Source organism: Suricata suricatta, chromosome 11 (genome assembly GCF_006229205.1).
Source record: "Suricata suricatta isolate VVHF042 chromosome 11, meerkat_22Aug2017_6uvM2_HiC, whole genome shotgun sequence".
In the NCBI taxonomy this organism is placed as follows: domain Eukaryota; kingdom Metazoa; phylum Chordata; class Mammalia; order Carnivora; family Herpestidae; genus Suricata; species Suricata suricatta.
In genome coordinates, this window is record NC_043710.1 from 48,169,873 (window position 1) to 48,192,432 (window position 22,560).

Sequence of the window (22,560 nt, forward strand, 5' to 3'; positions counted from 1 at the left end):
TAAGATTCACATATATGCTATCAACACAAATACACTTTCATACCCTTAACTCCTGGAATCTGTTAGGTGGCTTTCCAATGTACAGATAGAGAGGTAGGGGTGCTAAAGAACTTACACCCAGACCAGAAGAGAAAAGCACTTTTAGTATTTAATGAACCTCCTGCATGTGGCTTCAAGCTACCAGGACACAGGCTCCCCCAACACCCTTAATCTTCTCCTCAGCTCTTCTACTGAAGAATTTGGCCTTCACAATGACAGGCTGTTTGGGGAGCTTTCCCTTTCCCAAAACTTTGTAGTAGCCCTAGAGGAATAGAAAAAAAGAGTTTGTAACACACCATTGCAGGTACCAACTCCCTGACAGGTATATGAAGAAAGATGTCTGCCAATCTACTCCATCTAGGAACTGGGAGGGCATGTTTCTGATCTGGGCACTACCAGGGGCACAGATTGCCCTCGCCAGTGAATCAAGACCAGCAGATTCTCTTTGAGGACTCTAGCACACCAGGACAAAAGATGTGTCAGTATGTGACTCTAGCCTCAGGCAAAACCCCCTTTACCTATTCAAATACTACCTGATTAAAAAAAAAAAGGGGGGGGGGTGAAACCACATTGCTCAAGTGATGTTAAACAGGCTGGGAAAAGGGATTTCAAAATTAACTGAAAGCCCCCTAAGGGTTTAAGACTACCTCCACACCCATGGGAGGTAAAGCTGACCTGAGGACCAGAATTCCAAAAAGATACACAAAAATGCTTTGTCATCAGTGTTCTGGGGTGTTAGGTGGGAATCTCTTCAAATAATTTAGATCCTTAAACATTCAAAAACAAGTACTTGAATTAATGAGGGACTGGAAAGATGATTATTCTTCCAGTGTTTTGCTTGAATCACAATTGACCTTAATTTGGGGGAGTTACCTGTGGCAATCCTATCAATAGGTGGACCAGTCTAGGGGCACCTTGGTGGCTTAGTCGGTCAAGTGTCCAACTCTTGATTTCAGCTCAGATCCCAATCTCATGGTTCCTGAGAATGAGCACTGCACCAGGCTCTGTGCTAACAGTGCAGAGCCTACTTGGAATTCCCTCTCTGCCCCTCCCCACTGATGCATGCAAGTAGTCTCTTGCTCTCAAAATAGTAAACATATTTTTTAAAAAAGTGGAACAGTCTAGTAGGTAACTGGGTATGGATTCCAGGTAGATCAAGGAGATTACTGAGAATTTTGGGAGGCAAGGACGATATAAAGGTAACAAATATTCACTCACCGATCGCACCACATCAATGATAGGAGCAGCTCCTGTCTTGTTTTTGGCAGCATTTACCCTTGTCTGCTCACTGACTAAGGTCCACAGTTTATCAAGATTGACAGTTGGGCAGAAGCTCTGGTTCCTTTTTAAGTGGTAATGCCTCATACCAACTTTTCCAAAGTAACCTGGATGACTGGGAAAAGAAGGGCAATCACTTTCATGACCTCACTTCAATTATAAGTGGTGTTTACCATCCTCACTGTCCATCTCCCTTGGTTACAGTGTAAACTGTCCACTGGTGGATTCTAGTTGACATAGCAGGTACCCCATTCATTGTTGAATTAAATCTTTAAGAAAAGCCTCCACAGATGTTAAGGAGTAAAAAAAACTACCCTTATTTCATGGAACCAGGACAAGTCACTGAGAAAGTCAGAGGTAGTGCCAAGACTAGAGATCTTCTAGCTCACTTGACAGCATTTTATGGAAATCAACACATCCCCAGAGTCTCTAAGCAAATCTGGGGGCATAAATGAATCTGTATATATGTTAATCTGATGCATGTCACTAACCCGGTGACTGACTATGCCACGAGGGTCACAGCCAGTGAATAAGGTCAGCAATTACTCTTCGAGGGCTCTAGCACACTAAGGCAATAGCTGATACCCAAGCGTGACTCTAGCCTCGATGACAAGATCTCAGTTCACATCAAATGTTAACTTGGTAAAATGTAAAAGCCAGCAACAGACAAGGCTTTTGAGTGGCAAGAGGCTTGCTTCCAATTAAACGTGTTCTGGGTGAATCCTTTACTCTTAACTGCCAACTGCCAGTGCCAGTGAAAATACCAGCCAAGAATCACTCACTATTTGTCAAAGTTAATCCTGTGGTGATGCATGCCACCAGCATTACCCCGACCTCCTGGGTGCTTCCGGTGCTTGCCTGCAAGAACACAAAAGTTACATTTAACATAACCTTCACCAGTCCCTCAATTCTTCTCCCAAAAGCATTTCCCCACACTTCTGCATCTCTACCTGTTCCCAGTCTACGATACCTCTCTAAGCATTACTATTTCAAGACTCCTGGTGAAACATCTCTATGCAGTGTTCCACATCACAGCACTACCCACAGTGCTGCATACCTTCAATTAATTTAACACTCTGCCCCAGTTTACATTCATTCCTCCGACTGATGTTAATTTCTCTGAAGGTGAGTACTGTATTCTCAGGGGGAAAAAAAAAACAAAAAAAACCTCAACAGCTAACCCTCAAATTCCATCCGATTGGCTACACAAATCTAACCCACTTCTACGCTACCAACTCGCTGGCTAGCCAACCACTCAACAGGGCAGGGAGAGTTCAAAACCGACCACGATGGGATGTCTGCACTTACCGATGCGGCCGTGACCATGGCTCACGTGGCCCCGAAGTTTCCGGGTCTTCCTCAGTCTGGAAGGCTGTACGGAAAAAGGTGCTTGGTATTAAGGCCAAAGAGAGGTGGGACAGAGGGCAAACTTAACCTTCTGGGAGGGGTCTGTAGGCCTCATCAGGGTGGCGCCCGAGCGCGCCGACCGGCGTGTCTCAGAGATCCGAACTCCCAGCGGAGCACGCGGCCCCAAGGTCCCGGGCCCCTGTCGGGCACCCTACGCCGAGGCCCGCCATGTGCGACCTGGGAGACCGGGCTAAAGAATAAGGGGTAGGTGGTTGGGGTGCAAGGCGAGTACAGCTCGCGGCCTGCACCGGCAACAGGGAAGCACGAAAACAAGGACCTACCATGTTGGCGACCCAGAAGAAAGAGGGAAGCCTCCGCGAAATCTCGCGAGGTACTAACAATGGAGGCGGAGCTAATGAAACTCACTTCCGGCCAGGGAGGCCCGGCCTTGGGCGGGGCCTCTTGGGTCTCGCGGGTCTGGCGGATCTCGCGTGACTGCGAGGCTGGTCACCGTCTTTTTCGGCAGGCCCTCCCCACGGCATACCAGTAGCTCTGACGTCTAGGACTCGTGATGGTTGTAACCTTCCTTCGCTCAGGCTCTGAGGATGAGAGCATTCGCGGAATCCGGCGCTTGGGGCGCTGTGTGGTGCACGCGGCCGCGGCGCCTTGTCCGTGGAACCCGCTTAGGTCACCGTATTTGTCAGACGCCCCAGTTCTGAGTCGTCCCACGCGCCTCGCGCTGTGCTTGTCTGCTCGGCCCTGGCGGTAGTGGTTGCAGTCTTGTCTCCCAGCCGCAGTTAGGATTCGCGAGGCGTTGATTGATCCTCAGTGTGCTTACCGGGTGTCTCGCTCTGCCCCCTTTGGAGTCTTAAACTAGATGTCTCCAGCACCCACCGGCACCTGCTGACCCACACCCCAGGGAGGCGTTAGGCCTTAATTCCTCCTTTGCCTTTGTAGTATCATCTAGGCCTCCACAGTTTGAACAATCTGATACACTTCAGGGACCTATATACCTGTTTGCTTTATGGTCCTTTTTATGCAGACTCCATAAATGCTTTTTCTAACCACCCAGTTTTAATTTTCACCTGAACCTACTTGGCCATGACCCCCTCTACCAGGTAGAGAATCCCTGCTCAACCTCGACCCAAGGCAGGGGTCTCTTTTCCTGTGAAACTTCTCAGACCCATTCATTGTTGCTTACTCTCCCCACTTGTGCCCTCACGCAGTCTGGTACATAGCTCTTACATAATTCTTGATACACATTTGTCTTCCGTCTTAGGCCAAATTCCTTAATGGCTCAGGAATATTTTCTTTTATCCATGTACTCCCAGTTCCTGGCTTGTTCAACAAATTATTAAGTGACATCATATATCTACTCTCACCTCCCTGTCTTCAGGAAGTGTAAGAGCCATCTCTCTAGTCTCAACCAGTGTTCAAAATCCCATTTTTTTCAATTACTCTGTGTGTGATTATTTATTTTCTCTGCCTCATTCCTGTCTGCTAAAATGTATTTTAGTGAAAATACCCTAAATTCTCCCTGACTGTCTCCTACCTACTACCCTGGCTTTTTCCTTTACAGCCAACCTCCCCAAAAATGAAGTCTACGAATTCTGTGCATTTGTTCACTTCCCATTCATTATTTAATCCACTGCAGTTTAGCCCTCGGCCACACTGCTTGAATGAAATTGCTCTTACTCCAACCATCAATTAAACAAATACCAATGGAATGGATTCTTCTGTCCCTCGTACCACTTCTCTCTGTTGTACTTTACCTCTTTCACTTCTTTATAGAAATTCTTCGCTTCTTCCTGTCTCTCTGGCCATTTCACAGTCTTCAGGCTCTTCTAATTTTATTCACCATTCAAGTGTTGATATTTTTCAGCCTCCGGTTCCTGCTCCTCTTTATCTTTTCACAGTACACAGTCTTCTTGGGTGAACTTATTTTGGGTGGCTTCAATTCACAATTTTATTGCTGAACGCCACACTTACGCATTTACTTAATTTCTGCTTATGATTCGTTGGACATTCTATAGACAAACTAGGTAAACATATTCAAAGACTTCAATCTTCCTTTCTCACTGGTTCCTTCTCCTTATACTGTATCTTGTTTAGTGGCACAAGATGTCACAGACACCTGAAAATTGTTCCTGAGCCTTCTTTTCCTCTAATATACTGTCATCATATCCTTTTGTTCTCTATCTCAAATCTGCTTTTTCCTTTTAAGCCCCCATGACACTGCCTTTGTTAAGATCCTCATATCTCTTATCCCCAGTTCAGCATCCTCCTGTGGTCACCCTGCCTACATTCTAACCCTCCTCCAGTCCCTACATCCTTCACACCTCTGCCAGGTTAATCTTTCCAAAACATAACTTTGATCCTTTCACTTATCTGATCAAAAAGTTGGACAGCTCCCTATTACCAACAGAATACAGCCCATGTGCTTTTCCAAACCAACCTCGGCTTTTCCTCTTATAACAGTTTTCTGCTGTAGCCAAACTTGGTACATCCCTTCTACCTTTTTACCTATGCTGGTGCCATTTCTCATGCCTACAGTGCTCATCTTATTCTCAAATAGATATCCTGAATATCCCTCAAACTTTAAGGCCAACCTTATATTCTGCTTCTTCCCAGAACACTCCAGTCCAGAATGATAATAGCCAAATACACCTTGCAGTTTACAAATTGCTTCTGCCTGAGATCAACACTACCAGCCCCATTTTAGGAACAAGAATGAAAGAATTGAGGCACAGAAGGTTGAGTGGTTTGCCAGAGGCTGGAACTGCCAAGATATAAAGCCTGGGCCTACCTAGCCTTTAGTCTTCTTTTCCAGATCTGCTTTTACCTCAGTGACCACTCCTTCTCTGACAACACAGCATTATGGTCTTCATCACTCCTGTCTTCAATCACACACTGCCTGTGGCCAGCAGAAAGGGGGGTCTTGAGAGTCGGGGGCAAGGTCTAAGAGATCACCGTGTATTTGACATTGAAGCTGGCCAGTAAGTGCACAGGGATGAACTGAACTACCTGGAAACTTCCCTTGGGAACATGGTCTGTGAATGGAGGTAAGCTGGGCAGAGCTTTGGGAATGAAGGGTAACCATCAAATGTCTTGTGAGGAGGGCCTGGAGCGAGGAATGTCCCGGGTAGAGGTTGGGTTCTAGGTAATGGGTACTGCTTCTGCATAGTTTTGCCAGGTACTGTGGTTATAGAGGAGCTACATTCTATTTCTTCGACCGTGCATCTGAATGGAAATTCTCCAAGTGGACCAGCACTCTGTGTTAGATTCTGTGTTCACCAAACATTCTTCTCCTTGGTGGTTCGATCACCAGCGTAAAGGGAATGCCCTGGGCAATTGTCTGAATCTGGTTTCTAGCAGGTTCCCTTTCATTCCTAAGGCAATCATATAGCTTTAACATAAGGCTCATGTGTGGTTTGTCAGTGTGGGTCGTTTCCCTAGGTCGACCAGCTCTGAGAGAGCAAGTTCCGTGTCTGCAATGTTGAGTAGCATCCAGACATTAGGCATTAGGTGACCTGTCCCTCTCCACTGGGCACATGGAGCATGACCCTTAGACATGACCTCTGAGAGGCCTGCTTCTCTGTGACATCTCTTCTGAAGTAGAGTGTGGCCTTGTGACATCTCGGGCATATGGGCTCCTGCAGAGTCAGGAACTCAGAAAACATCTGTGAAATGAGCAGAAGGGAGATGATGGCAGGCAGTAGCCTGGTGAGACAGGTAAATGTGACCTTTTCAGTACCCCACGCCTTTCTCCGGGGAACCTTATGAACATACCCCACCCTGAAGAGGGCTCTGGTGGTCCCTTTTTCTCCCTCTCCTCTCCGGGTTCTTGGGTCCCTTAGCAGTGCTTCAGCTGGCAACAACAGCGTGGGTGGATCCTACCTGCCTTCTTGCTCTCCATCTTTAGGTTTGGATATTTGGAAAGATTATGTTGCTTTTCTTTTTCAAGTAGAGGATTGTTAATTTAAGATGGAAAAAGCCAGGGTTTCTTATTTTTATTAAAATTAAAAAAAAAATGTTTAGTTATTTTTGAGAGAGTGCAAGTGGGGAAGGGACAGAAAGACAGACGGACACAGAATCTGAAGCAGCTCCAGGCTCTGAGTTGTCAGCACAGAGCCCAGCACGGGGGCTCGAACTCACAAGCTGTGAGATCATGACCTGAGCTGAAGCCAGATGTCCAACCAACTGAGCCACCCAGGCACCCTAGAGTTTTTGTTCTTTTTACGTGAAAGTTCTAGAAAAACTCAGAAATCCTAATGTATTTCAGAAAGAATTTTAAAAATAGCATGTAACAGAAAATCCAGTACAACATTAAAGAAAATCTTTAAAAATGTAAGTATAAACATCTCAAATCATAACACTTTATAATGCTGTTTTTATGTCTGAATATTACCTTTCAGCTCTTGTCTACCTGGAGGCATAGCTACGTACAAAGCTGATGATCATAGCATACAAATCCTTCTGTATTCTGCTTTTCATTTAATACCATAACATTTTTCTGTATCACTCCCCAGTCTTCATGATTATTATTTTTAACATCTTAAGATCAATTTATCTTCAGCATATACTGTAACTACTAAGCCATTTTCTCCTGTATTTTGTGGTCTTTTTGGTTGTTGTTCTTATTGTGTTCTTTGCTATTAGAGACAGTGATGCAATGGACATTTGTGTATATGTGGTTTTTCTTCTTCTATTGAATAGCTTGTCTAGGGTAAATTCCCAGGAGTGAGATTGCTGTATTATAGGGTATGAACATTTTTATGATTCATTTTATGCCAGGTTCCCCTCCTCCCCCAAATGGATTGTACCAATTTATGCAACCAGCAGCATGTATAGTTACCGCTTTCAGCTACACCAGGCTCAGGGTTTTGTTGTTGTTGTTATTGTTTGCCTTTATCAGTAGTTTTTGATGCATGGCAATATGGCATTTAGAGGAAAATCCATAGGACCACAGGGTTTTCTTGAGCACAAAGTAAAAATAATCTAATTTGAAGATTAGGAATTTCCAGGAGTCTTTCCTAACTGTGTTGAATAGATTTTTTAAAAATCTCATTGTACTACGTGGAAAATGCATTCCTAGAAGCTTTGTTGCAAGCTAGGATGGAAAACCTTACTGTCATTAAACTCAGAACAGCAAAATGTGAGGAGAGGGATTCTAGAATCTTAGAGGACAGTTTATCTAATAGCACAACAAGGAAGGGCTTAAATATTTGGATTTTAATTTAATTTCATATGAAAAAATCAGCAAAAGGAACATAGAAGCTTGCGTTCATTTTCTACCCCTATTTTTTAAAGTTTATTTATCTGCTTAGAGAGAGAGGGAGAGAGAAAAGAGAGAGAAGAGAGTGCAGGAGAGGGACAGAGAGAGGAGAGAGAGAATCCCAAGCAGGCTCCACACTGTCGGTATGTACAGAGTCTGATGTGGGGCTCGAACCCACCAACCACTACGTCATGACCTGAGTCAAAATCCAGAGTCCTTTGCTGAACCAACTGAGCCACCCAGGCACCTTTCACCTCTATTTTTACTAGCCGAATGATATTGAACAAATAACATATTCTCTTTGGCTCTTAGTTTTCCTGTTTGTATCCTGAAAAATACTGAGATTCATTCGCTCATTTTAGAAATATTTATTGAGTGCACGCTGTGTTTAGACACTATATATAAGCACCAGGCAGTGAGGAGTGGAGACAGTGGTGAACAAGAAAGACCAAGTTCTGTCCTAGGGGCGTGTCTAAAACAGACAGTAAACAAGTAAACAGATAATGTATCACGTTCAAACAGTCCAGCATTGAGTGAGTGTTCTCTCATTACCTAGTATGTGTATGTCTCTCTCTCTCCATTTCCCCCTGAACGGAGTCTTGTTTTGATGATCATTTGCTCCATACTACCCAGGCAAACAGGCTGAAATTCTTACCCCCAGTGTGGCATGGAATGACTTGCTCTGCCATTCCTTGGCAGAGCTACAGGAATCCTCAGATCAGGCTGTGGGGTGTTAAAAGGAGGCCATTTGTAAGCAAAGTGTAGTTACATGTGAGGCTTTCTGTCCTTCCAGGCTTTCCCACGGTGTTTCATTTAGTCCTAGTTTCCTGGTTCCGTGACTTAGAGCAGAGGTCCCAGGCTGACTACTGGTATATTTTGTTTGACTAATGCTGTTTTCATGTTTTCAAATTGTAATTAGTTGCCAACATTCCAGAGTTTCAGTAAAAATTTGGATTTCTGGCATTTTGAAAAACTAAGATTTGGCAGCCCTGTACTCGCATCCTTTGAGGTGGAGCACCTCACTATTTCTGTGCCTGGCCACTGTCAGCATTGGCTCTGCTCCCCTGGCTTCAGTATGTGCTGCCACGCTCCATCCCTTTTCCGAGGTCAGAGGAGGTAGGAAGGAGAGGGAAGAGCTAAGGCATAGTGAAAAGCAGCCAGAGGAAGGGGATAGAAAAGAGCTCATTTGTCCATCCCCCCTTACCCTCAAGTCAGAGACTCTGTTGTTTGGCTGTGCTCTTAATTTAACCTTGACCCTCACAGAGTTACTTCAGTTGCTCTTCTAAGACAGAAATGAAATATTTATTTATATTCTTACCCCGAGCAGTGTCCACTGGTGTTGGAAAGCCATGCCACCTCCTTGAATCCCTAGAGTTATTTATTTACTTGTTTGTTTGTTTATTTAAGTTTATTTATTTTGAGAGGGAGAGCATGAGCAGGGAAGGGAAAGACAGAAAGGGAGAAAGAGAATCTCAAAACAGGCTCTGCACCATCAGTATAGAGCCTCATGCAGGGCAATTTCATGAGATCATGACCTGAGCCAAAATCAAGTGTTGGATGCTTAACTGAACTGTGCCGCCCAGACACCGCCTCCCTCCTCTCCTCCCCCTGCCAGAGTTGTCATTTAAAGCCTAATGCAGCAGTGCTCAAAGTATGGTCCATAGACCTATGGCCGGGAGAGGGGGTAGGGTAGGGATGGGGTGGTCCCTGAGGCTCCTTCACAAGTGTCCATAGGATCACAAGTTTCCACAGAGTCAAAACCATTTTCATAATACTACAGGATGTTATTTGCCCTTTTCACTGGATTGGCATTTGCACTGGTGGTGCCAAAGCAAATGCCAAAGATGGTGTGTAAAAAGCCAAAGATGCTTGTAGAAGTCATTGTATTCTTCAGTGCTAGGCATTTGCAGGGAAAGGGAAAGGACAGGAAGAGAAGGGAGAAGCCTGTTTCACTTCGGAGTGTCCATGATGAGGCAGGCAATATTTTATTAAGTTCCAGTCCTTAAATATATATCATTTTAATATTCTTTGTGAAGAAAATGGAAGTATGTGTAAGGCACTCCTACTTATCAAAGTGAGGAACTGCTCTTGTGCTATTATTTGAGTTGCAAGCTGAACTAGCCCTTTTTTTGTACAACACCAGTTTTACTTGAAAGAAAAGCTGACAGACACACTGTGGTTATTCCGGCTTGGGAATATGGCATGTACGTTCTCAAAAATGAAGTAAGCCTGTCATTTCTTTTTTTTCCCTTTTATTACTTTTTTAAAATTTACATCCAAGTTAGTTAGCATATAGTGCAACAACGATTTCAAGAGTAGATTCCTTAATGCCTCTTGCCCATTTAGCCCATCCCCCTCCCCAAACCCCTCCAGTAACCGTGTTTTTCTCCATAGTTAAGAGTCTCTTATGTTTTTGTCCCTCTCCCTGTTTTTATATTCTTTTTGCATCCCTTCCCTTATGCTCATCTGTTTTGTATCTTAAAGTCCTCATAGGAGTAAAGTCATGTGATACTTGTCTTTCTCTGACTCATTTCGCTTAGCATAATACCCTCTCATTCCATCCATGTAGTTGCAAATGGCAAGATTTCATTCTCTTTGATTGCTGAGTAATACTCCTTGTATATACATACCACATCTTCTTTATCCACTTACCCATCAATGGACATTTGGGCTCTTAACATACTTTGGCTACTGTCGATAGTGCTGCTATACACATTGGGGTGCATGTGTCCCTTCGAAACAGCATACCGGTATCCCTTGGATAAATACCTAGTCGTGCAATTGCTGGGTTGTAAGGCAGTTCTATTTTTAATTTTTTGAGGAATCTCCATACTGTTTTCCAGAGTAAGCCTGTCATTTCAAGGGAAAAAAGCCTGATGGTATTTGTTGCCAATGATAAAACTAGAGCTTTCAGCAAAAATTAGAATTCTGGTAAAGGCATAGCTGCCTCTGTGAGTTTGACATCTTCCTAAGAGAGAATTTTCCAATGCGACTGGAGGTGACATTTAAGAGTGTGATGTTTTGTTATTGGATACTGAAATGTCAGTGTTTGAAGCATCCACAGGGGCGCCTGGGTGGCTCAGTCAATTAGGTGTCCAATTTCAGCTCAGGTCAAGATCTCACGGTTCCTGAATTTGAGCCCTGCATTGGGCTCTGTGCTGACAGCTCAGAGCTTGGAGCCTTCTTGGGATTCTCTGTCTCCCTTTCTCCCTGCTCCTCTCCCACTCATGCTTTCTCTCTCTCTCTCTCTCAAAAATAAATAAACATTAAAAAATTTTAAGCATCTACATAAGTCATTGGACCAATGTTTTCCAGATGACAAAGTCTAAAAAGATGCCTCGGTGAAAGGGCAGTTCACAGTGCAAGCCAGACCAGTGGATTTTTATGTCACAGGGTAAGAAAAATTCACTGATGTCGTTTCAGATTCCACATTACAACTAACATTTAAGAAAGTACCACTTGTTGTAGTTTCAAAGAATGTCCACAATTACCTGATAAGGCTATTAAAAATACTCTTATGTTTTCCAGCTATACAGCCCTGTGAGGCTGGCTTTTCTTCATCCACTGTAAACAGAACAGCATGTAGCAGATGTACTACGGAAGCAGGTACAGGATTCAGCTGCTTTCTATTAAGACAGACATTAGTGAGGTTTGCAAAAAGGAGAAGCAATATCACCCTTCTTCCTAAGTTTATTTTTTTAAATAGTCTTTTTCCTAAAAAGTATGTTATTCAGGTTGGTATGTAATACGTTTAATGTTTTTGAGTAAATTAATATCTTAAAAGTATCTCAGTTTTCATTTATAATATGATAAATAGTAGCAGATATAACCCACATAAATAAGATCACTTTGGGGTCCTGAATAATTAAGTCTGATATTTTCAAATAAACTAACAAAATAAACTCAGCCACACTTAAACCTGCTAAGACAGATTGCCTTACCCCCACCAGTGCTACTGTGCTGCCCTCTGGGAAAGAACTACTCTTAGAGCCCCAGAATGAATTAGAGGTGAAAGTCCATCCATTAATTTATCTGGAGGCATTTTGCTGGGCCTCCAAGCAGCCTGGCCGCTCCCGGCCCCGTCACTCTTCATCGTTAAGGTGTTTGGCTGCCAAAGACTATGGACTGAGACGGAAGTGCTGTCAAATCTGCATAATTCCAGAGTTCCAGATGCGAATTAAATGACATTTGGTTTCTTTCTTAAGTAGGTACAAATACAAAACGAGATACACTTCTTTTGCTCTTATACAAGACACACATAAAACTGAATACAGTTTGTAAGTTATAAAAAACCAAAAAAATCAAATTAACAATATCAATTTCATTTGCAGATGTTGTGTTGCTAAACTAGATTTCTACTACAGCTTAAATGTGGTGCTCCCTGCGTGGCCTGGTGTGAAAAACTTTTGCCAGGATGATGATGGCTTAATTTCCCCATCTCCTTCATCTGTTCCAAGCACTGTGAAGCATTCATCACCACATGCCACAGTGTTACTGAGACTTCATGTGGCAAGAATGCGTCATGTACATATTAAGGCTGCCTCTTTCTCTTCCCTTTAGCCTGAGACAAAGTAATGAGTACATGATGTGAATTAGATCCTAAACTCTTAACATTGCCTCTAAAATCTTGTTGTGGTGGATATGTAGATGAACCAAAACATTTATTTATACATTAAAAAATTCTAATCAGAATGAATACTAATTTAAAAAATTACTGGAGGGAACTCATGAAAATATGTGTGTTGGACCTCAGCTTGAGAAATATTTAGTAGTAAGGGTGTGAAGTCAATTTTGAACTTGAATTTGAACTTTGCTATTTACCATCTGTCTTTGTGAAATTACCCAACCCCACTGAGCTTCAGTTTCCTCAGCCTGTACCTCATGGTTTTATTGAATTTGTAAAAGTATCATAATGCCTATCTCCAAGAGCAGTCGTGAGGCTTGAGATAAAGCATAGAAAGCACCTGGCATAAACTTGGCTTTTAATAAATTTCCTTCCCTTTTCCAAAATCTTGACTCAAGCTTGCCTACTAATAAAGAGAAGCACAGGTAGATCTTGGACACCTTTGGAGGCAAACAAACCCTGTAAGAAATACACAACCTCTCCAGGTTTTCTTTCCACAGTGGGCTCAAGTGAGAGTTTGGGGCTGAGCCCTGCAGGTTTCAGGGCACCAGCCTCCAGGTCTCGGAGTCTTCTCCGGCCTCTCCAGGAGCATCCCCTACCCCAAAGAAATTATGTGCTCTGCTTTGTGCTTCCCTTACAGGCAGTGGAGCTCGCTCGCTCTACACGCTACATCACACCTGAGGAGGTCATGGCAAGAGCCCTGGTCCTGGGCACAGGCATGGGCTCAGACATGGGCATGAGTTTTATGGGGCGGCCACTAGTTGGCCAGAAACACAGAAGTGGTTGGATGGAGCCAGGGGTGCTGACCTGCTTGTTGTGCCGACTGAACCCGTAGACTGTGGGTGCCTGACTCTTACCCTGCCAGCATTTGCTCTGTGAGGACTGCTTCCAGGGCCTGATCCAGGAGCTGAGGCAGGCTGCCAAGGCTTGCGGGACTATCCCAGATGGTAAGTACAGAAGTACCACAGGTTCCCCTCCTTCACATCACAGGTCTCTCCCTGTTTCATAGGAACTGAATTTCAAGGGTAGAAAGAATTGGAATTTAAATGCCCAAAGGACACTCGTTGCTGAACGCAACTCTTTAGGGAATCTGTGAGACAAGGCAAATCCTCTTGATGCCTGCTATATCTGTTTTGTAAGCTGGGACTTGCCATGCTTGGGATTTCCTTAAATTGGTGGCAGATCAAGAAACCTGGGAAGGTGTTGATTCAAGGTTTGGCTGGCTCCCCAGATGGAGAGGACCGTGTCCTGGCTCACTAAACTTCCGAGGTGGAGGGAGAACTGCTGGCCCCCTAGGATTGGTCAGGAACTGATTGTGCCTGACGCACACTGACTAGCAACCATTCACCAGTTGAGTTGCTGCTCAGTGGGAGGAACTTGTGTCTCACTCCTGAAAGTAGGGTTTCCTAGGAAACAGTCTCATTGAGGACTGTGAGTCCTTGGAGACAAGAACCAGGTCCCTTCATCTGAGCGTTCTAGCACAGTCATGCAACAGAGGTGCAGTCTCTGTTGGGTGAACTTGGAGGATGAGAAAGTCAAGTAGCATTTAGGAATATCATCTCTGTTTTTGTTGTCTGCAGTATTGCTAAAGTGAATTGTGGCACAAGGCTAGGCTCTTTGAGGCATTGCAGCAGTGCAGTTGTCCTTAGCTGTTAATTTGGGACCCTCTAAACCTTTGGGTAAGCTGTGTAATCTCTCTGGGCTCTTTTGTGAGTTTGGGGCACAGAAAAGATGGTATACTTTGATTTTAAAAATTAATATATGGTAGTGGCTGGGTGGCTCAGTGGGTTAAGCCTCTGACTTCAGCTCAAATCATGATCTCACCATTCATGGGTTCGACCCCTTCATAAGGCTCTGTGCTGACAACGTGGAGTCTGGAGCCTGCTTCAGATTCTGTGTCTCCCTCTCTCTCTGCCCCTCCCCCACTCTCACTCTGTTGCTCTCAAAATTAAACAAACATTAAAAAAATTAATATCTGATTTTAAACTTAAATTTCATTGTTCCTTAAACTTTTAATAACTCATAAATCTCATTCTATTTATAAATGTGGCAAATTTTAACAATTACTTTTAAAGGGGACTTTATATTTGAACATATTTACAAACTTAGCTAATATTTGCTTTCATAAGTTAAATGTATTTTCTTTTCTCTCTTTTTTTAAATGTTTGTTTATTTATTTTGAAAGAGAAAGAGAGAGACTGCAAATGAAGGAGGGACAGAGAAAGAAGGAGAGAGAGAATCCCAAGCAGGTTCTACACTGTTAGCAGAGCCTAACACAGGGCTTGATCTCACAAACTGTGAGCCGAAATCAAGAACTAGACACTTAACCCACTGAGCCACTCAGGCACCTCATATTTTATTTTCTTTTTAAGTATTTCAATTGTCTAGCAAATAAACATTCCTAATTAAAGGACACTTGGAAATCTAATTAGTTAAATTTATAAACATGGTGAATCTTAAATATGTCTTAAAAAGTTCTTCTAGAATATATAAAGAGCTTCTACAACTCAACAATAAAAAAAATCAAACAACCTAATTTAACAATAGGCAAAGGACTTGAATAGATATTTCTCCAAACAAGATATACAAATGGCCAATAAGCACACAAAAAGATGCTCAGTATCACTAATCTTTAGGAAAATATAAATCAAAACCACAATGAGATTATACCACCTCATGCACATTAGTATGGCTACTATTAAAAAAAAAAGAACAGAAAATAACCAGTGTAGGTAAGAATATGGATATTATTGTATATTATTAGGGGGAATATAAAATGGTATTGTCTCTGTGGAAAACAGTATGGTCATTCCTCAAAAAATTAAAAAATAGAATTACCATATGGTCCTGCAATTCTACTTCTTGGTGTATACCAGAAAGAATTAAAGAATTAAAAGCAGGGACTCAAAGAATTATTTGTACACCTGTGTTCATAACTGCGTTATTCGGATGACCAAAAGGTGCAAGCAACGCAGGTCCCCACTAAAAGGTGAATGGATAAACAAAATGTGGTGTATAGGTACAATGGAATATTATTTAGCCTTAATAAGGAAGAAAATTCTCACACGTGCTACACGTTCTCCTTGAGAACATTATGCTAAATAAAATAAGCCAGTTACAAAAACCAAATAGTCTATGATTCTATTTACATGAAGTACCTAGAGTAGTCAAATTCTGTCTCAAATAGAGACAGAAAACAGAACGGTGGTTGCCAGGGACTGGAGTGGGGAATGGAGAGTTGTCGTATAATGGTATATTTTCAGTTTTGCCCATGTTTTCATCAGGTTTGTTATTTTTGTTGAGTTGTATGAGTTCTTTACATATTAGGGGTACTAGACCCTTGTCAGATAATATGATTTATAAGTATTTTCTCCCATTCCATGGGTTGGCTTTTTGTTCTGTTAACAGTGTTCTTTGATGCACAAAAGATTTTAATTTTGCTGAAGCCCTGCTTCTCTAATTTTGCTTTTGTTGCCTGTGCATATCATATCCATGAAATTATTGCCAAATTCATAGTTGTGAAGCTTTCCCCCCATATTTTCTTTTAAGAGTTTTATAGTTTAATTCTTAAGTTTAGGTCTTTGATCTCATTTGGGGTTTTTAATATGAATTAATTATGCATGTCTCAAGGCTTTGTGTGTCTCTAAAATCAGAAAACCAAATCATACTAATGACAATTATTAGAATCATAGTGTTTGTTTGCCAAGTTATTTGTAGTGTAATGGAGAATAGAAATCTAAGCCTTGGTGTCAGTGTATTTGGGCATCTGAGTGTGAGTTCTAATCTGCCTGACACTTCGTAGTTGTACAACTTGGGCAGGAGGATGGTGACAGTAATCATTAACTTATAGGATCGCTATGAAAATGAAATGATAACATACACATAGAACATTCTATGCTACTCATAGGATATAGTAAGAAGCCAAGAAACATGAAAAAATACTATTATTTAGAACTTTTGAAACTGAAGTGGAAAAGAATCTGTTAGATGTGAACATGCTTGATTTGGAACAAGAGAGGCAATTTCTTAAATATATGGCATCTTATATTCTTTGGTATATCTATGGTCTGGCTAGGCCATGGCTAACTTCCATATTTACATTATGGATGAAGAGTAGAATCAGCTTCCATGACTATTTGGAGATTTTAGTACTCTTTGCTGTGTAGTATTTGTTGGTTTGTATGTCTGTCTCCTTCATGGGTATTTGACTTCTGTGTACCTGGATCTATGGCATTTAGATGAAAAGGCAGGGTTCTTGCCTTCAAGGAACTCATGATCTGTTGAAGGGCAGATAACTAGACATATGATTATAATATGGTGTGGCAGGGGTGTGAAGAGAAGGTTGTTGAAAGTTCAGGCATAGCAGCAATACCTCGGGAGGTTCTCCATGAACCAGGTCTGGTGGATATCAGTTGCTTACTGAATGTTTTCTGAAGAACTAAAAGAAGGGTACCCAAAGGAGCTGTGTCATGAAAAGGAGAGCTGTCATCTGTCTCTGGGAAGTCTAGTGAGAGACCCAATACCTGAACTTGATTTCAGGTCCGTAATTTGAGAAGCCATGCTCTGGGAGTCTGGTTCTTTGGAAAGAACTTTAAGCACTGCCACTTTATCCAACAGAGTAGGGCACAGGCTTGCTAAAATGCTTATTGTATTGCTGCCAATCTGGAGTTTTCAAAAGTAAAATGTGGGAGCAGGTAGAGAGGAAGTGACTAGAGGCTGGAATAAACAGGGTCCATTAGTGCCTCCAGCCATATGCCAACAGCGCATGGGGATATGTCCATTTCCATAAATCTAGTTCTGGTTGCTGGGCAGAGCTGAGCATTGCTGTGTTGCACAGGTTGTGTGCCTGGGCTCAGGCCTGGCCTGCTGGTTTCCAACTCACATCCCTCGGTGGAGCCTTCCTGGTCCTGCACGTCTGCACTGGTACTCGGCACTGGGGAGGACGTGAGGTGGGCATCTTATTCAGCTGGTCTGGGGCCTTTCATCTCTACAACCCCACAGCCCACCTCAGAGCCTGACACAGAAATGGTGGCTTAGGTGAATATTTATTGGTCAAGTGATTTAATCACTGGATCCACAGAGATCTCCCATGGCTCTTACCTGGAACGAAGACTGTTTCACTTGTGACACTGCCCCTTTCTACTTCTCAAGTTGCAAGGTGCATACATGTTTATCAAGCACCTGCTAGTTGGTGGAGACTGTACTGGGTACTTGTGCCTGTATTATCTTTTCTTAACTTTACAACCACATTATAATTAGGTATTGTTCCCATTTTACAGATGAAAAACCTGGGGATTGTGAATATGAAGAGTCTGAGGTCTAAAACAACTGCTAAGTGTCAGCTCAGGCCAAACCTGTCTACAAAGATTGTCATCTGCACTATAGCACTTTGCTCTGGGGAAGATTTCATCAGGAATTACTGAACTGATGGAGAGACTCTGTGGAAAATCTTTGAGGAAAGAACCAATGCTGCAGCCTGAGTCATCAGGTGCACATCTTTAATGAGGCCACAGCCTAGCTGAGATCCCCCCTCCCCCAGCAACTCCATCACAGTGGGAAATGTGTCTGCATTAGGTCTCTGCCTCTAAGGAGACCAGCTGGGCAAAGTCTTCAAAAAGTAGTGATTGGGACCAGTGCAAAGGCAGCTCTGTGCTGATCACACAATGGTTTAGCCATGCAGTGGGATGACTGGAAGATGAAGGCTTTGTGCAGGAAGGCTGGATATTGGAAGTGGATTTACTCAGCCAATGAGAATATCTACTTGAGACTATTTGCTTTTAAGCCTAACCGAAAATGGTCCCAGTCAAACTCTGAGAAGTTAGCCATTGAGTCACAAAGTGATACTTTAAATGTAGCAGCTTTGTAGGGACTGGCATGCCTGAAACTGACATTTCCTCTGTGCTCCCTGTGTCTTCATAATTCGCAGGACTCCTGTAGCTCAATTTGTTGCTTTAGGGAAGAAAGACAATTAATTGGATATTTCCTCCCCCAGGTAAGTAAAAGGAACATTGTTCTTTCTTTTCAAATCTACTAAAAGACAAATCCTGGCTGAGAGATCTTGATTCTGATTTCTAAGTTTTAGAATCTTACTTGTTTAGTATTTTACATCCCCTGTATCAATGTGGGTGATGTGTGAGATGTGGGCAGAACCCTGGTGTGGAAGTCACAGCCTTTGGAGCTCAGGCTGGACTCCAGCACTAATTGGACCATCCCAGGTCTTCTCTGGCTTTCAGGGCTGGACTTGAAGAGCTCTAAGAACACCAAAGAGCCTCGTGCTTCCTGAAGCTAGTTATGGGTGACAGCACATCCCTTATAAACTACAGATGCTGAAAGGGGGAGCAATCTCTGTCCCTTGGTGGGCAGGTCTTGGGACTTTGGGAAGATCCAAAGAGAGGGAACTGATGCAACATGCCACAACCTCAGAGTCAGAGAAGGAAATGATGATCTTAATGAGAGCTCAGCTGGAGGGGCTCTTAATGGCCTGAGGTGAGAGTGGGAGGCAGCAGGGGTGAGATCTCAGCCATAGGAGGCTGGAATCTAGAGCTGTTTGCCCAGTCCAGGTACTGAACTATGTCCCTGACCATTGTGGGGTGTGTTGTGGGCAGTGACCCAAGTCTGCTAGGTGAAGGGGAGCCAACTGAACTGGGCTGAGCTGAGTGTGCAGCAGGTGCAAAAGCTGGAGCTCCAAAGCCCTATCAGCAGGATGGCTTTTTAGTTCATGAACAGTTTCCTCACCCTAATTGGCTCTCCAGGGCCCTGGGAGTAGCACTGGCACCTCAGAACAGTACCTGTTACTGGGAGAGCAATTCCCTTGGTAATGGGAAGGAGGCAGGCTGTATTCTGGGGGATATGCTAGCTGCTGCCGAACTGCTTGGGAGGATACAGCTAGAGCAGATTTGCCGAGGGAGGGAGTTCAAGGTACTGTGATTGATAGATAGGGTCTTGGAGGTGACCCTTATCTGCTGGAACCCTCTCATTCAAGGGGGACCAGCCATGGTTGACTGCTGTGGAGGCTAAAGAGCAGGAAAGACCCTTAGAGCTTATTTCTAATCCCTCACTGCATAAATGGGGCATCAGGGGTCCAGAAAGCATTAGAATCCTACTGAATGCCGTAGTTATTACAGAGCCAGAAAGAAACATTCATCTCCTTTGCCTGCCAACCCAGGGCTTGCCCGGGCTTGAGGACCAGTAGGAACCGCAGACCTAGAGTAGGCTGCTGTCCTTTGTTCTCCCCCTGTCTCTCTGTCCAGGCCCAGTTGGAGATGCAGACAGTGGCTTTGCGTGGAGTATATCAGTGAAGTCCTTGGATTGACTATTGAGATTTGAAGGGAAGGATATAGAGGTGCCAGTCTATCAGATGAGGTGAACCCAGATTCATTCCACTTGTACCTTCTGCTCTGGGTTCTGCTCTGTGTTCTGTTCTGGGTTCTAGTTTGGCACCGAAAGCTTGTTTCCATCGGGTGGTCCTTGGAGCATGGCTCTGAAAGCTGAGGACCATCCATCTGCTGCCTCAGCCTATCACCTGGCTCTCATGCCCAGACTTTGGCTCTAGCTGAGATCTGCCGTCTGGCTGCTCCCCACTCTCTCTGGCTATCCTTGCGTAACCTCACTTTACCTGTTGCCTCTGTGCATTATGTTCCCAGATCCTCTAGCCTCAACCCTGATCACTCTTTTCTATTGTGGGCTTGCATTTCGAGCTGTCTAAAACGCTCTCAATTGCTTACAGTTCAGGACAGAAACTTAGCATGGCCTTCAAGGCTCCTCCCAGTCTGACTCCAAAGAGCCTCATCTCTGTTACTCCTACATGAGCCAGCTTTACCAATCTTTCCCTTAGAGGCCTCACATTTTTACATCTGTAACCCTCTGTTTATGATGTTCCCTCCTCCTGAAATGCCCTTTTCTTGTTAATAACATCTTACCCAAAACTGAAGCTTGGCTCAATTGTGACCCAGTTATCAGAACTTAGAGGACATAGGGATGGAGGTTGACTTAGGAATAAGCAGGATCCCTTTACTGGAGTTGAGCCCTTTGCAAAGGGTGAGGCTTGAACAATTAAAGTAGCTGTTGCTTTAGGCCAGGGGCCAGCATACTTTTTCTGTTAAGGGCTAGATGGTAAATATTTTTGGCTTTGTGGGTCACATAGGCTCTGTTACCACTACTCAATGCTGCCACCACAGCACAGACAATATAGGAATGGATGGGCACGACCCTGTTCCAGTAGATTTTCACTTACAAAAACAGGCAAGCTGTGGTTTTCTGACCCCTGTTTTAGGCTTTGCCTGGGGACATTGGATGGATTTGAACCTGTGAGTGACATCAAGTAGGAATATCTGTGTAGGAGCCAGGCAAACCCAGAAAAATATGGAAGGAAATTTCAGGTAGGGAATAGTGTTAGGATGACGTATGGAGAAAAGGGGAGGAGGCAGAGTAGGGAGTTCGTTTTGGCTGCAATATAGGATTGTTTGAAGGAGAGAAGTGGGAACTCTGGAAGGGAAATTTGAGGCCACATTATGAAGGGTCTTGACCAATTTAAGCTAATATCTAGGCAGTGAGAGACATTGGATACTTTGGTCAATGAATATGATCAAATATGTATTTTTAAAAAGTTATTCTGGCTCAGTGAGAAGGATTATTGGAGGGGACAAGACTGGATCCAGAAAGCTCTGCCAGGAGGCTACTGCAGATATCCTGGCCATTCCAGATTACTGGCCCTCAAATGCCCAAGAATTACTTGGGTAACTTTCCAAAAATATAGATTCTTGGTCCCACACTCATATCCAAGAGATCTAGATTCGGTAGATTCGGGTTTTCTAACAAACCCTCCAGATTTGTGAATCACTGGTCCAGCAGAGCAGGATGCAGGCTGACTCAGAGAGGCTGTGGATACCAGAGGAAGTAGGACCCACATAAGATGGGATTTGGCAAGTACCGTTGTGCTCCCTCTTACCTCTGCTCATGACAGCCCATTCGTTTGACCCTGTTTTTCTTCACACACCACCTACTCCCTCCAACATCCTATTTTGGCCATGCCCTGTCAGTTCTCTTTGAAACACTTCTGTCCCTTTCTTTCCATCTCTACCCTTGTTCAAGATCCCAATAATGCTGAACTGGACAAGGCTTTTCACTGACCCCCATTTCCAGTTCATCAAGATAATCATAAAGCCCAGCTTTGTCACTCTCCAGAGTCTTTGCTTTTAGGATAAAAGGGAAACTCCTTAGTTTAGCATTCGGGGTCCTTCAGGAGCTTACTCTGCTACCAGTCTTTCCAAGCTTATTCCCTGCCACTCCCCATCTGTGCTTTTAAAATTTTCCTGTGCTCTGTGCTTTTGCAATTATTTTGTACTTGTAGTTTTGCCCCCTCCTAATGTCTTCCCTCCAACTCAACCCTGCTTTTCCTTTCCTTTTTTTCTCCCTGCTTGTGTTCGACTGTATCTCCCTGGGGGGAGGGGGGAATTAGAATTAGCTGCCAAGGGACACCTCCCAGGACCTTTGTGCATCATAAATGTGTGTCTTCCCCATCTGAAGTCCTAATCCTCCACTTGTGACGGACAATTGGTCACTATGGCAACTGACTGTGACGTCACAGGATAAGGACTTCAGGTGAAGTGGCAGGAGCAGGTGAGTGTGTAGGAGATAGATTTTAATGTCTGTCGAAGGCCTCCCCCCCACACCCTCCCTCAGTGCCGGGGGCATGGAGGGATATCTCGGGCTCCTGCTGATTTTTAAAATGATGCGGTGAGAGTGTGTGCCTGGCATCTGCGTGCTGCAGCAGTGTGGGGCTGACAGAGTGTGTCAACTTGAGCTCTGGTTGTGCAGGCACCGCTGCTGCGTGAGCCTGTTATTCCATTCTGGATTGCTATTTTGATACCCAGATTGCATCATTCTTCCTACGTATAAACAGGGGGTCCCCAGGGCCCTGCAGCTACTCACTTCTCCACCAACACTGTTGTTGTGATGAGCTCTATTTAAATGAGCTGCCGGATCGGGGCAGATTCCA

General features: G+C 43.8%; 1 protein-coding gene and 2 non-coding genes across 3 annotated transcripts; all 3 read right to left on the reverse strand.

The window, feature by feature from the left end:
• Positions 1–128: 128 nt before the first annotated feature.
• Positions 129–3,050, reverse strand: RPL27A (ribosomal protein L27a). The gene is made up of 5 exons (XM_029956767.1): positions 3,006–3,050; positions 2,626–2,689; positions 2,100–2,175; positions 1,258–1,432; positions 129–301 (listed from the first exon to the last, which is right to left on the reverse strand). Exons 1-5 carry the CDS (start codon positions 3,006–3,008, stop codon positions 173–175), a joined length of 447 nt encoding a protein of 148 aa, XP_029812627.1. The 5' UTR covers positions 3,009–3,050; the 3' UTR covers positions 129–172.
• LOC115272885 lies at positions 412–542 on the reverse strand. The gene has a single exon (XR_003900532.1). It is a non-coding gene; the product is annotated as a small nucleolar RNA SNORA3/SNORA45 family (small nucleolar RNA).
• LOC115272887 lies at positions 1,796–1,925 on the reverse strand. The gene has a single exon (XR_003900533.1). It is a non-coding gene; the product is annotated as a small nucleolar RNA SNORA3/SNORA45 family (small nucleolar RNA).
• Positions 3,051–22,560: the final 19,510 nt, after the last annotated feature.

What these genes read in the sequence shown, in the direction of transcription:
- RPL27A (XM_029956767.1), bottom strand. An exon ending in CCATGGTCACGGCCGCATCG is followed by an intron (nt 2,176 to 2,625) that starts GTAAGTGCAGAC and finishes GTGTTCTTGCAG; the next exon opens with GCAAGCACCGGAAGCACCCA. An exon ending in TCATTGATGTGGTGCGATCG is followed by an intron (nt 302 to 1,257) that starts GTGAGTGAATAT and finishes CTATTCCTCTAG; the next exon opens with GGCTACTACAAAGTTTTGGG.